This window comes from Diabrotica undecimpunctata, chromosome 3 (assembly GCF_040954645.1).
Source record: "Diabrotica undecimpunctata isolate CICGRU chromosome 3, icDiaUnde3, whole genome shotgun sequence".
Lineage (NCBI taxonomy): Eukaryota > Metazoa > Arthropoda > Insecta > Coleoptera > Chrysomelidae > Diabrotica > Diabrotica undecimpunctata.
The window spans coordinates 118,723,788-118,740,164 of record NC_092805.1 but is presented as its reverse complement, the minus strand read 5'-3'; the positions used below and the strand labels follow the sequence as shown (position 1 = coordinate 118,740,164).

Here is a 16,377-nt window from a genome sequence, read left to right as displayed (position 1 = left end):
ACTTTTTATATCGAAATCAAGGTTATCAAAACCAAAATTCTTTAGCACCCCAACATTCTCAGAATCATTTCACATCTCAGAATCGTTCCACAAACTTCCGACCAGAAAGTAATGTATTCAGACCCAACCGAATTCCTAATGATCGGTTACCTAAGCCACAACCCATGTCAATAGCATCTAGAAATACATTAAATTCAAACGCTAGATCAAATCCCAATAAATACAATAATTATCGGAGAAATTATTTCCCTAGACGAATTCCTGATACTATAGCTGAGGAGCTATACACAAATAATTATCAAAACGAAAATAATAATCCAAGAGAACCACAACATGAACAAGTAAATAGCTATTTTAGAAATTCTGAGTACGATTTACCACAAAACGGTCAAGGTGACCAAAATTTTCAGATAGATGCCTCGGAAAGGAAACAGTCAATATAGAAATAAATTCGAATAATCCCCTACCATATATTGAAGTAGGAAATTCAAAAATAAAATTGCTAATTGATACCGGTAGTGCCAGGTCTTTGCTACGACCAAGTATCGCCGAAAAATATTTTCCTAATTGCATATACCAGTCAAATGTAGATATTATAACTGCTCTTTATACTAAGACTATTAAATATCAAGCTGAAATACCAGCATTTCCAGAATTCAGAAGTAACTTTTATATTCATTATATCTTATATGATTTTCACGAATATTTTGATGGAATCTTAGGATTAGAAGATATGATGAGAATGAACTTAGTTATAGATTTTACTAATAAACAACTGTATAATAACAATGTAACGATACCGATAAAATTTAGAGGACCAATGGATATTAAATTTGAATTTACTATAGGTGCACAGGAAAGAATGCTTTATCCTCTTCCTGTCAGTATACCTAATGGAGAAATAATGATTGAAGAAACATATTTAGAAGCAGTTTATGTACCTGAAACATTAACAGTAGCAAAAAATGGCTATGCTATAATGGAAATAATAAACACGACAGATAAACCTTTGAAGATAACTTTACTAAGACCAATAGACGTATACCCCTTTGAAAACGCAAATTATGAATTATACAACTTCAATTATTTTAACAAAAAACCTAATGAGAAATGTAGTAAAAGAAACAAAATAGACTTAGGAAACCTTATAAGGACAGACCACATGAATTCAGAAGAAAGAGAAAATATAATTAAGCTATGTAGAGAATTTTCAGATATATTCCTAAAAGCAGGAGATCCCTTGACATTTACTTCCAATGTCAGACACATCATAAAAACTACAGATGAAGTTCCTATACATTGTAGATCTTATAGATATCCTTACTACCACAAAGAAGAAGTTCGAAGGCAAATTCAAGAAATGTTAGATAAAGGAATCATAAGGTCATCATGTTCACCTTGGAGTTCACCCATATGGATAGTTAATAAGAAATTAGATGCATCAGGCAAGAAAAAATACCGTCTAGTCATAGATTATCGAAAGCTTAACGAAAAAACAATTTCTGATAGATATCCAATTCCCCATATTACAGAAATTTTGGATAAATTAGGAAGAGCACAATATTTTAGCACATTAGATTTAGCCAGCGGATTTCACCAAATCGAAATGGATCCAAAATCTATAGAGAAAACAGCATTCAGCGTAGACAACGGTCATTATGAATTTCTAAGAATGCCTTTTGGTCTCAAAAATTCGCCGTCAACATTCCAACGGGTAATGGACGAAGTACTAAAAGATTTGCAAAACAAAATATGCATGGTCTACATGGATGATATAATTATATTTAGTACTAGCTTACAGGAACATATTCAAAATTTAAAACTAGTATTTCATAAACTACGAGAAGCACGTTTAAAAATTCAATTGGATAAATGCGAGTTTCTACAGAAAGAAGTTGAATTTCTTGGTCACGTTGTTACACCAGAAGGAATTAAACCCAATAAAAACAAAATACTAGCTATACAGAATTTTCCAATTCCAAGAACACAAAAACAAATTAAATCTTTTCTAGGTCTTTTAGGATATTATCGCAAATTTATAAAGAACTTCGCTAAAATAACAAAACCGTTAACAGTTTGCCTGAAGAAAGACCATAAAATAGAACACACAAAAGAATTTATCGATTGCTTTAATACTTGCAAAAATTTGTTAATATCAGAACCAATTCTAGCCTACCCAGATTTTAACAAAAAATTTGAAATAATGACAGACGCATCCAAATATGCCATTGGGGCAGTATTATCACAGGATGGACATCCTATTTCATATGCGTCAAGGACCCTAAATTCAGCAGAGATAAACTATTCTACTATAGAAAAAGAATTATTAGCTATAGTATGGAGCTGCAAATACTTTAGACCATACTTATTTGGAAGAGAATTTATAATTTTTACAGATCATAAACCACTACAATGGTTGTTTTCATTAAAAGAACCTAATTCACGACTAGTGAGATGGCGGTTACAACTCGAAGAATTTGATTATAAAATTAAATACCAAAAAGGAACCCTTAATAAAGTTGCGGATTGTCTTTCACGAATAGACACCGATAATGAAATAAATGTACTAGAATCTGAATCTTTGTGTGTAAATCTTGATGATATAGATGATGTAATACAAAAAGAAATAGAAAATTTATCAGTTCCAAATCAAGAAATTACAGATCAATTGTTTGATCCAAATGACTTTTATCTTCCTGAGTTAAGCAATGAAGAAATTTCTGAAACATTAGATGACAAGAATGAACAAGAAAAAAGAATAAACATAATATCGGATATACAAATCAGACCCCCAAATGTTAATCCAAGTGGAAATGAAGATACTGATGGAAATACAGTACATACTTCGGTGGAAAATCCAATTCTTAGTATACCAATCACAGACCGAGCCTTGAATTTATACAAAAATCAAATATTATTAACCTATGGAGAAATCAATGAAATAAAAACTAAAACACAAAAGATATTTGAGAACACAAGACTATTTGTTATCTTACCTCAAAGAGATATGCAAAAAGGAATCATACATTTTGTTAAAGATTATATAGACCCAAGAAAATTATATGCCTTGTATTTTAGACCACCACTATCACCTGAAACATTTGTAGTTGCATTGCAAAATTACTTCAAAAATTCTGCATTCAAATTTGTGCACTGTACAAAAATATTAGATGATATTGAGACTACCGACGAACAAAAAGAAAAACTTAATTATTATCATGTTTACAAAAAAGGACATCGTGGTATAAATGAGCTAAAAATGTCAATGAGTTCACGATACTACTGGCCCAATATGTCAGAATATATAGAACAGTATGTCAACAATTGTCAAGTTTGTTTAAAAAATAAATATGATAGAGACCCACCAGTCATTAAATTTAATCTTACACCAACGGCTTCTAAGCCATTTGATCATATTCATATGGATGTATTTAGAATATCCAATACACCATTTCTTACAATAATTGATGCATTTTCTCGATACGGACAAGCATATCAAATTCCTAGTATTAGTGGAATTTCAATAGTCGATGGTTTGTTAAACTATATCACACATCATGGATTACCCTATAAAATAACAACTGACTCCGGCACTGAATTCAAAAACTATGACTTAGAAGATTTTTGTAAATTACATAAAATAGAATTACATTTTACTACTCCTAAGAACAGCAATTCGAATTCTCCGGTAGAACGTTTTCATTCCTCTTTAATAGAACATTTTAGATGCCTTAGAGAAACGAATAAAGACATGTCAGTAGAACAATTAATGAAACATTGCATATTATCATATAATAATTCAATTCATTCTGTTACTAAATTTACGCCATTTGAAATCATTAAAGGACATATAAATAATCCAGACCCATTCGACAACAATGATCATTTAATTTTATCACAATATGTGCAGAATCATAAAGAATCTTGTAAAATATTATACGATAAAATACATGAACGAAATGCAAACGTAAAATACCAACAGATAGAAAAAAGCAATTTAACGAGGTCAGACCCACACGATTACACAAATGAAAACAAAGCATACATTAAAAGTGGAAGTCGCAACAAAGCACTTCCTAAGTTTAAACAAACAACTATTGTCAACGATCGTGGCTTGTTGTTGGAAACAGATAAAGGATTGTATCATAAAAGCACAGTTCGCAAACCTAGATCTAATAAAAGAAACTTTTTGCAGGTTCAACAAAATGAAGAAAATAATCGTCTTGATTCTGATACAGATGATATACCAGACGTCCCACCAGGTTAAAGTTGACATCGACATTAATATAACACCTCTTGAAAACCTTTTACTCCCAATTAAATTAGGCACATGTAGATTAATTTATAGTAAACATACATTTATCCATTATATAAACTTAAAAGAAATAGTTAGACAAGTAGAATCTCTTAAAGTTAATTTTCAAATAATAAAAACTAATGTAGTGAAAGTTAATGCCTCAAATCCTATTTCATATCATGGATTGGCAGAAAACATGTTAGAAAGAACAGAAGTTTTAATTAATACATTAGAGAAAAAATTAGAAAACATCTATCCCCATATTCGATCAAAAAGAGGCCTAATTGATGGCCTAGGTAAAGTTAATAAATACTTATTTGGAAATTTAGATTCAGAAGACGGAGATAGATATGATAAAGCAATAGAATTACTGGAAAATAATCAGAAACAAATTATTCATGAAACGAACTTACAAATATCTTTATACAAAAAACTAATTGATCATTACAACAAACCTTTAGAAATACTTTGGCAAAACCAAGAAAAACTGCAACATAACTTACAGAAGTTCCAATTAGAAATTCAAAGTACTATAAACAGTTTGGGAAATTATATTACTTTTCAAGGTACCATAAGTCAGATAAATTTAGATTGTCAGAATATGATAGATTTTATTGAAAATATAGCAAATGGAATTATGTTTTCAAAATTAAACACATTACATAGTTCAATTATTTCGAGTCAGGAAATTCAGGATATGATTAAATATTTGCACAGTATTTACCAACCTTCTCAAATTCCAAAATTTATAAATATTTTAACGTATTACATGCTATTAGGGACACAAGTAACTTTTTCAAGTTCAAAATTGATCTTTGCTATTCACATTCCTATCCTAAAACCAACTGTCCTTGATTTTTACCATATCTACCCAATAATTCAAAAGAACAAGATGTTCACTCCCACATACCCTTATTTGGCACGAACCTCTGACGAGACGCACCTACAGAAAGAAGAATGTCCCATTTTAGAAGAAACATACTATTGCAAAGAAGATACCATACTACAAGACAATTGCACCTTGCGTTTCCTCAATGGTCAAAGTTCAACCCAATGCTTTACCACAGAAGTCACTCTCCAAGAATCCATTATCGAACAAGTAACTAATAATGAAGTATTGATAATGCCATCGACATCAGAACGAGTCCAATCAAAGTGCAAGAGAGACCAAATTTTCGAAGTACACAGCCCATCTCTCATCAGTATACCAGAAGATTGTGAAGTGATAATCAACCAACTGAAATTCAATAATAATATCAAAATTCATAGAGGGAAAGCTCTAATTTTACCAAAAATAAAATATTTTTCTACAGAAAATATAAAAAAATTCCAGAGCCATAATATTACCAAAATTGACTTTGAAAATCTTTACGCAATTAATTATATGGCCAAACAATTAGTACCAATTAGAGGAAGGATTAAACAACGAAGATCAAAGCAACGGAACGAGCATGATATAGAATTACAAGAAGATTCCGGCATTGAAGAAGATTCCACAAACCAGCATCCCAAAAATAATCCGTTATTTTTCGGACTCAGTGAGGGAGGAGTTACGCCACTGGATTCCACAGAATTTGCACATTATAGGAGAATAGAAACGACGCAATACAATATTATAAATAGAGGGACTTTTCAATTAATATAACTTTTGCTTCATATATTTTGCTAGTAAACTTTTACTACTTAACTTTTGTTTCATAGTTTTTGTTTCATAACTTTTGTTTGTTAACTTTTGTAAATTTGTAAATAAAATAATTTTTAAAAAACTCCGTTTCAAAACACAAAGTTATAATTCGTGTATAGTTTTTAACAACTGTCATAAAAACCAAGCAATTAGCACTGTTGATTGTAAAGAATATTGACAAGAACTTGAGATTTGGTGAGCTGTAGTGGTAAACTGTAAATTTTTAGTATTAAAAATTCATAACAATCAAAATGGCACCACCTCGTAGATTAGTAGACAAATGTGAAGCAATTTTAATATTTAGCGAAGCAGGCCGTAACTACCATGAAGCTAAGAGAATATTTAATGAACGTTTTCCGAATCGTCCAATTAATCGACATTACTATAGACTACTTGTCACCAAATTTTGTGAAACTGGTTCTGTCGAAAACAAGAAACGGGATGGTAGAAAAAAGACTTCTGAGGAAAAGAAAATAGATATTTTGTCTCAATTTGTAGTAAATCCATCCAGTTCAACTAGAAAAATTTCATTACTATAAGATGAAAATGGTGCACGAATTAACAGAGGATGATCCAGATCGACGACTGCAATATTGTGAAACTATGGATAATAATATTTCACAAGATCCAAGTTATTTAAGATACATTGGTTTTTCCGATGAAGCTACATTCTATTTAAATGGTCCTGTACATCGACAAAATGTAAGATATTGGTCTGACGAAAACCCTCGATTGTTTCACATTATAGGCCCTTTTTTTATCGAAGGCAATTTAACGGGGGAAAGCTATCTTAATCTATTGGAAACACAAATAATTCCTGCAATTCATGATGTGCTTAGAAACAATCCAGGCGAATTCACCCAAGACATTATTTTCCAGCAGGATGAAGCTCCGCCTCATTACGATACTGGCGTTCGAAATTTTTTAAATAATTTGTATCCGAGAAGATGGATTGGACGTCGTGGATTCATTGAATGGTTACCAAGATCACCAGATCTTACACCTCTAGATTTTTATCTATGGGGTTACCTTAAATCCAAACTGTATGGGAGCCAGTTGACGACAGTTGATGAACTCCGTCAAAGCAAAATCGAAAAATGTGATAGGATTGATATGCAGACCCTACAAAGGGTTAGGGAGGCAACGAAACAAAGAATCTACTTCTGCCAGTAAGTAAATGGAGAACATTTCGAGCATATCCTGCAGTAATTTAAGTTTTCTTTAGGGTAATTTGCCAGTTCCTTTAATTTTAAAGATGTATTTTAAAGATGATACATTATTTTTTGTATATTTTATTTTAAATAAAACCATTATGCCATACAAAATTTCAAACTTATACATTTTTGAATTCTTCTTTTCGAACCCTTTCCAACAAACTATCGCACGACCCCCATTGCTATTTAAAAAATTTGAGGGGGTAGCTATCAAGTGAAGGGGATGAAAGGGGTAACAATTTTTTTTATGTTATAAAATACCTCTATTAAAATAAAAATTGACAGGCCCGAGCGTTTTTCATCTTTGTCTTTAATAAGGGAGTTCACTAGGGGGGGTAAGACTTAATATCCACACTGTATATATTTATGTTTGTAACTCATTATCATCATCATAATCTAGCCTTCTGCGTCCAAAGTTGAACATAGGCCTCCCCTAATTTCTTCCAGTTCTGTCGGTTTTAAGCTTTTTGCAGCCAATTCACAGCGATTCTTGAGACGTCGTCTGTCCATCATGTGGGTGGTCTACCTCTACTTCTATCTGCTTGTAATCTCCATACTGTAATTTTTGGATCCACCGCTCGTCGTTCATTCTAGTCAAATGACCCGCCCAGTTCCACTTAAACCACTCTATGCACTTTATGACATCTGTGACGCCTGTCGTTCTTCTTATTTCTTCTTCGTTTCTAACCCTGTCTCTGGGAGTTAGTCCAAGTAGCAAGCGTTCCATTCTTCTTTGGACTACTCTTGCAGTTTGGTTGCTGTAGCTTGGGTTAAGGAAAGTGAACGTCTTCTGTTTTCAAATAATTTGGCATCTTCCTCTTGAAGATATCTGATAGAGCTCCATATGCGGCCCATACTAAAGTGATTCTTCTTTGCAGTTCCGTTGTCCCTGGTAATTTGGATTTTATGACCAGTAAGTATTTATATGTATGAACTAATTCTATTTCGTTGCAGTCGACTTTTGGACGTTCGCTTGGTAACAGATTTGCCATGTATTGTGTCTTTTCAAAATTTATGTTCAAACCAACTTCATTACAGACGGCATCTAACTTAGTAAGCATAGTTCCAAGTTTTGAAGCTATCTCTTATCAGAACAACGTCGTCCGCAAATCGTAGGTAAGAGAACATTTCGCCGTCAACATTGATTCCTTTGGCTTCCCACTAAATTTTTTGAAAGCATGTTCTAGAACTGTCGTAAAGAGTTTGGGAGATAGAGTGTCTCCTTGTCTGATTCCTCTACAGGAAATAGTCTTACAGACATGGTTGCAGTATTGTAAACTTGCGATCAGTTTGGAGTACCGATAATATATGCGACTTTCCTCCAACGCTCTCATTACGCTGTTAATTTCTATTGTATTGAATGCTTTGCGAAAGTCGACGAAAGCAAGGGCCAATAGTCAGTTGTATTCGATGAAATTTTCTATAATCCCTTTTATACAATGGAGGTGGTCGTTGGTGCTAAAGTTTTTTCTAAAAAAAAAAAAACAAAAAGTAAAAATTCCTATTCTTACCTAAGTCTGTACATTCTACAATTTAAAAAGTAAGCAGACGATGAATGGACCGACATGGGGAATATAAAATTGCATTCCACATCATATCGATGCATCTAAGCAAGAACCTTTCATGAACTGGCTTGTAATACTCAAAATACGAGTAAATAAAGATATAGAAAAGACAGTTAATATTTGATTTTACATAAAGTGCTTCTACAATTCGCTTATACGTATTTCGTCCTTGCAGGACTCATCAGAGCAACTGAATAAAAAGACTTAAACGTGAAATCAAATCTTTTCCATCAAAGGAAGTAATAACGAAATAACTTTATAAAGACACACACAAAAAGGAAAAATTCGAAGGTTTCTACTCATTCGAAATCAAAATTCATATTCTTATCTAAATATGTGCCTTCTACAATATACAAAGCAAGTAGACGATGAATGGACCGACATGGGGAATCTAAAATTGCATTCCACATCAAATCGATTCATCTAAGCAAGAACATTACTTCTAATATTCAAAACGCGAGTAAATAAAGATAAAGAAGGGACAGTTAAGATTTGATTTCACATATACTGCCTCTATAATTCGCTTATAGTCGCTCTGATAAGTGATGAGTGAGACTTCTTTCAATTTTCTATTTCTTTAGTATTTCATACAACAACTTTGTTTTTAGCTTTGGGCGTTCAGAAATCAAATACGAAAGAAGTTTTAAGCCAAATTAAAAACGTACAAAATCAGCTACGTAAACTTCCACAAATGGATGAACTGTCTGCTGGACAGAGAACTGCCATAAGCAAGTCGGAAGATGCATTAAAGAATATCAATGATTTGACAAAAATAACCGGTACTCTTATAAAGAGTTTTGCTAATACGGATAAAGGTATGTAAATTGTATTAACAATAACTACTTTTCCAAACAAAAATTTGAAATATTAATTTTATTTCAAGGTTTAAAACGATATTGTTATTGTGTATACAGGAAAGTTATAACTATTAGCAGGGGAAAGTGGGATAAAGTGGAATTTATAAACTTTGAAATTATATAAATTTTACAATTTTCGAAATAAAATTTTGTAAAAATATATCTTATTACAGTTATTACAGTAACGTTTAGTATTATTATGCCAAAATACAAATTAAGTCAGTAAACTTTTTGTTGTGCGTAGGTTTGTCCGGCATTGTCTTTTTTCTACGTTACCCCTCATGTTTGGATAAACTGAAATAGTCAGTAGGGTAATGTAAAATGTAGCTAGCATATATAAAAAGTCTTATAATTACAATGTAATTAAAACAAAATAATACAAAAAGTACTTATTTCTAATATTTGGGGTTTGTTTGGAGAGCTGGGTCGTGGATAAGCTGAATGGCAATGGGGTTGGATTGGGACAACTACAAAAATGAAACAAATGGTTACTTACATAAATCTTCTGGACAAAAGGGCAAATAAAAACAACAAGAAAGACCTCTAGCTATTTGAAATAAGGACGCCGCTTCGAAGAATCCTAATCTTGCTGGATAAAGAAAAGAAGGCTCTTCTTTCCTAAAATAAAGAACACAAACAGGGGTTAGGAGACTTTTCTAAAATAAACAAAATGGTTCAGAGAGATAAATTAAACATTTATTACCGTCTCAACACAAACAGTTACAAATACAGATAATACATAAAGACTATATTAATAGTCACAAAAGTAAATATAAAAATAACAAAGAAAAACTTACATGTGTCCTATAAGTGGGAATTGCTACATAACTTACAAATATTACTGGGCTATAAACTGTGGCAAATAAAAAATTATTACAAGTAAAGAATTATCTTTTTAAATAAAACCATTCATAAAGATTAACCTTTCCTAAAAACAAAACAAGCTAATGTCGCAAAAATATGAATCTAGCTGTCATATGTCAACATTGAATTTTTGAGTTTTATAACAGAGAACAATTAAAATGACAGCATAGCCACACCCTAAGATTTACAATATTAATTATTAAAACCTTTATTTTTATTATTTAAATTATGAAAGCAATTATTATTTTAATGTTCATGAATCATGAATCACGAGAAGCCGAAGGTTCGCATCTCATTTTCTTAGGTTAAACAGAAGCTATTGCTGGAAGATGATATGGGGTTTTTTTCCTGCAGGAAGATGATCTTGGGTGCAAAATCTATGTCTGCAAATTTATAGACAAACCAATATAATACCAATTAATAAACAAACTTGTAACGCTGCTATTTCGACTATAAATCAGAATATAAACAATTTACCTTTTTAATTTAACAAACTTAAATTAAATTTTCAACGTGTTTTTTATCACTTCCATATCTTTTTTAATTCTTACGATAAAGGAGTTTCGGACGTTAAAAAATATTTGTATACTGTAAAAAAGCAGCATTTTGTATTTTGCCTTATAATTCGTCTTGTTTCATTGACATAGACCTTCTAGGACTTCGTATGTTCCCGAAAATAAAAATTAAAAGGATTATACTTCTTGGTTGCAATTCCAAATCACTTCCTTTGTCATTCCATCGTTGATGAATATAGCAATTAAGATGATATCTAACAGCTAATGGGAAATATGTTGGAGCTACTTTCTACATAAACCACATTTGTTTCCTTATATCAAGTGGCTTCTTCTTCTTCTTCTTTAAGTTCCGCTCCTATCGGAGATTGGAAATCATTCTGGCAATTATAATTTTAATGATTACGCGCCTGAATAGTTCAATTGAACTGCATCCAAACTGCACATCAAGTGGCAGATCGTCCAAAATATCACTAATTGCGTTTTGGAAATCACCTTCATTTTTATTTGAATCGAAAACGCATGGCACTTGCTTAGCATGTCACTGCTTTATCAGTGAATATATCTTACTAAAATATCTATCAGTATTATCTTTATTCAAAGTATATTGGCAGGACTGTGACCGTAGAAGATCTATTAAAAGCAAATTTTGAGCAGGAGTTTAGTGATAAGGGTGAAAGTTTTCTTTTTCACAATTTTAATAATAGACTTACTCCGGTTACTGCTGATAGCTGACGTGAACTTACTTCAGGATTTTCAATTACTCGATCCAAAGTTTTATCTAGGTGATTAGGTTTGATTTTATTCTAATCTATGCCTTAATATTATTATTGTCATCAATAAGTTCTTGCTTTATTTACTTTATTTATCTATTTAAGATTCATATTTCTTTTTTTATAGATTAGTATTTTTGTACTTTATTTGTAGTTTATTGTTCAAATTGAGATTTTTATGGAATACCTTATTTTAGCTTTAGACGTTCAAAAATCAAATACACAAGAAGTTTTAAGCAACATTAAAAACGTACAAAATCAGCTACGTAAACTTCCACAAATGGATGAACTGTCTGTTGGACAAAGAACTGCTATAAGCAAGTTAGAAGATACATTAAAGAATATCAATGATTTGACAAAAATTACCAGTACTCTTGCGAAGAGTTTTGCTAATACGAATAATGGTATGTAAATTGTATTAACATTAACTAATTTTTAAAATTAAAATTTTTAGTAATCGTTGTATTTTAAGCTTTAAAAGGTTATTAATATTTTGTATACAGGAGAGTTATAATTATTGGGACCATAGACATATAATACAAATAGACTGAGCGCTAAAATACTGCCACGTTCCCTCAGTGCGACAGAGAAAACTGACGCAAAGAAGTCCCTGCATATCTTTCTAATGGGCCGGGTTTATCGACCACGTGAGCTAAATAACCAATGGGAAGGTCATGTGGTCGATAAATCTAGTCCATTTGAAAGGTATGCAGGGCCTGCTTTGCGTCAGTTTTCTCTATCGCACTGGGGGAACGATTTTCTATTGCAGTGCTTTGTCTATTTGTATCATATGTCAGTGATTAAGACATAGACTAGGATTAGGTTAGATTGAGTTAAAAGGTATAATATTATTATTTTTTTTTTGTTTTTTTTTTTCTAAATATTTCACAGCATATCTATAAATTATTATCAAAATCAGCACAGAAACATAATTTTAGACAGGCAATATTATAATTTATAATTTTATAATTTCATGCAAGAGGAGCCAGCTGGATGATTCCTATCATACAGTTGAGTTAAGAAAAAATAGGACTGTAACCGTGGGAGTTTTCTAAAAGCTTGAAATCTCAACTTTTGAACAGGAGTGACATGATAAGAGTAGAAGTTTTCTCTTTTTTTTTAGTGTGGGAATTCCGGGAACGGATTCTTCAAATTGCTCTTTAGAAATGCAATAAAACTATTAATTTTAAAATCTTAATAATTTCAAACTTGGTAGGAGAAGGAACCCAAAAGAAAAAAAGAATATATCTGTGCACCTAAAACTAAATCTTAAATTTCGTTAAAACCATTTAGAAAATACTTTTTTCTTACAAACCTCCATAAGCTGTAATTTAATTTAAAGGTGCTCTACAGTAAGAACAGCTATAATTCCAACTATTTTTATTTCAAAAAGTGTAAAGGCAATCTAAGCAGTATGCACGACCACATTTTGACATAATCGCCATTATCAGTAGATTAAAGAGGTTATGAAACAAGTACATCAAAACAACATTCAACACAACCAGCACACTGAGGTCTATCCTGTCAAAAATCAAACACAACAACACAGAAGAAAGATAAAAAACTGTAGCTTACCTAATTCCATATAAACATATTATTTAATTAAACATGCCACAAGAAATTAGTTACAGAACCTTGCGACTCTTGTTCTTATTGTACATTGTAATATAATTGGTCTATAAAGCTCTCGTTAATTTTAAATTCCAGGAAAATATAATTTAAATCGCTAATAAAAACATGATCACAAAAGCGTACTGGGGAATTCCCTATTTTTAACTTATGCAGAGGTACCGTCGGGGCCGAACTGACAAACTCTAAACAAATGCGTTGGACCCCCTCCTCCTAAACTGTTTACATCAAACTTTTTTGAAATCCTAATACATATAAAGTAAATCAATATTATTTGTAATTTTTTTTAACATTACTTTTAATTTAAATTTATAAAATAACTTACTGTTTTTAACAAGGCCGGCGATAAGGGGTCTGCAAGGGATGCACCGCAGGCGGGCGCCCCTGTTTTGGGGGCGCCAAAATTAGATCTTGTTAGTTTATCTGGAGCTTTGTCAATTTAGTATTTTATTTGTTTAGTAAAATAATTTCAATAGAAATTGATATATGTAATAAATTAGATATTATTATTCTTATTAATATTTTGTACAATTGCCAGAAGATTAATATAATTTAATTATAAAAAACCGAAGGGTGCCTATGCTATTTTTACAGGCGGGATCCTTACACCCTAGCAGCTGGACTGATTTTAATTGGGATTCAGCCACAATTTTACTTTAAAATAAGTTTATCTTGACGTTTCGATTTTTACGTGGAAATTACCGGCAGGACGTCCCACGATACGCTATTGGAGCTGGAATTACCGCGGCCACATACTTGCCCTCCAGTTGATCCTCGGTAAAGGGTTTAGAGTGTATTTATTCCGATCACGAGTCCTCAGATGAGTCCCGTATGAGTGGGTAATTTGAGAGTCTGATGCCTTTCTTTGATGTGGTAGGCGTTTCTCAAGCTTCCTCTTCAAAATCGAACCCTAATTCCCCGTTACCCGTTACAACTATGGTAGTCGCAGAACCTTCCATCGACAGTTGATAAGAAATCGAAATGTCAACGTAAACTTATTTTAAAGTAAAATTTTGGCTTATTTCCAGTAAAATAGTAAATTTTATTAATATGCCATAAAGAGCTTCAGTTTTTATACTATCCTATCCTTTTACCCTGTAAAACTATCCTTTTACTCTGTTATACTCTTTTGGACTCTCTGGATACTCCAATAATTTTTTTAAAAACTGTGAGTAATTTTTCAACTGCTTCCACATAAGAATCTACTCTTTATATAGAAGTCACTTTTTTCAAATTTTTAGTACGCTCTAAAACTCCATATAAAAATCTTTCGAAAATGACAATATTTTAGTAAGTATTTTACATTATCTGAAAATCGTTTTCACCGATCTAATTTTATTTTTTTTTTTTGAGATAAAACAATCATATCATCATGACAAATCAATAAATTCTCTATACTTTTAAATTTATCTTCTACTACTTCTTGAATCAGATCTTGGGAACTTGATAATCCATATGGCAATACTTTATATTTGAAAATTCCATAAGATTATGCAAAACAGCATTTCCAGGATGATGCCACATCAAGTTTCAAACGATGATATTCTTCAGAGATATCAAATACAAAGGATATCTTTTTATCCATTATTTGTGCACAAACATCTTCCAATTTATGTGCTACTCTTGGTTTGCGGACTATTTGTTTGTTTAAGTCTGATGGGTCTAAGCATAAACGTAACTTACCATTTTACTTTTCCACAATAACAATACGGATTATGCTTGCCCTCGGGTTAATTTTGTTAACCTTCCCAATTGATAACTCCTGTTTTTGTCACCATATCTAATTTATCTCTTAAATGATTAGTTCTTTAACTTTAAGAATCGTTGGTGGTTCCTCTTCCCTGTCGTCTGTTCCCCTTACCTCATCTCTTTCATCTTCCAGGTTTTCTTCTTCTTCCTCTGTATTAAGTGACTGAGTAAATTATTCCACCCATCTATTCAATACAACTTTCCTTGTTGTTGATAGGTCACCATTCTGACTTCTGCTTTGTCTTGTGGTTGCCTTGAATTCTTTTCTGTTGATGGTAACTGTTTATCAATTTTCTTAAAAAAATTTATTGGAATTATACTTACATCTACACCTATGTCAAGTTTCACTTTAATTCTTTTATTTTCAATTTCTACAATTTCATCCCAAATATTTTGACAGCTACTTACTTCCTTTCCGTGTCCGAAACACCAACAGCTTTTAATTTTGTGTTTCCAATGGTTGGTCACATAAATGGCCCTGTCATTCGCTAAGAATAGTTCTTCTTTTGTCCAGGTCTTTCTCATCTCTGTGCATGATAGTAGATGGTGACTATTTTGAACCGCGCCACAGTCGCAGGTATCGTCCTCCTGGTATCCCCATTTCTTCAGGTTACTAGCACAACGTGAAATGCCAGTTCTTAGTCTGTTTAGCGCTTTCCATCTGGGATACGGCAAATTGTGTCCAGCTGCCATTTCCTTTGAGGGAGCAAAATCTGTTGTAGCTGACGCTTGCCATAGGTGTATTCGGCGCGTCTTTGGCTCTTCGGGAAGGAATCGTGATTTTTTCAGAAAGCTTTTCTGAGATCTTAATCTACTTGGCTGAACTTGGTGGTCATACAAGGGGTGTCTTTGATCCGTCTCCTGCTTCTTTGGTTCTATCTCTGACGCGACCTATCTTCTGATAGTAGGTGGAGCCATTCCAACTATAGGGTAGACCTCTTCGATAGGTGCCAGTTTCAAGCAACCAGATATTATACGAACCGTTTCATTTAACGCAACATCGACTTTTTTAGCGCGAGCAGAGTTTTCCCACACTGGTGCTCCAAACTCAGCGGCAGAAAAACATAATGCTAAGGCAGAAGTACGGAGAGTGTGTGTGAGTGAGTGTGAGTTTTCTTGATATCTTGACAGTGATATTGATAAGACAAAGTTCTATCCAGACGTACGCCGAGGTATTTTGGCGTCTCATTGTGTTCCAGCATCTGACCACGCCATTCTACCTACAGTAGCTTA

At 32.5% G+C, this 16,377-nt stretch overlaps 1 protein-coding gene across 3 annotated transcripts in view; it reads left to right on the top strand.

Moving 5' to 3' along the window:
- Positions 1-16,377, top strand: part of LOC140437298 (uncharacterized) — a 94,819-nt gene that overhangs the window by 36,478 nt on the left and 41,964 nt on the right. For all 3 annotated transcript variants that reach the window (XR_011950360.1, XM_072526737.1, XM_072526738.1), the window contains exons 8-9: positions 9,369-9,575; positions 11,964-12,170. Coding sequence is in view for 2 of the 3 variants with exons in the window: in XM_072526737.1 (XP_072382838.1) it covers positions 9,369-9,575; positions 11,964-12,170 (414 nt within the window). In the remaining variant the exon portion in view is untranslated. The remainder of the gene's footprint in view (positions 1-9,368; positions 9,576-11,963; positions 12,171-16,377) is intronic.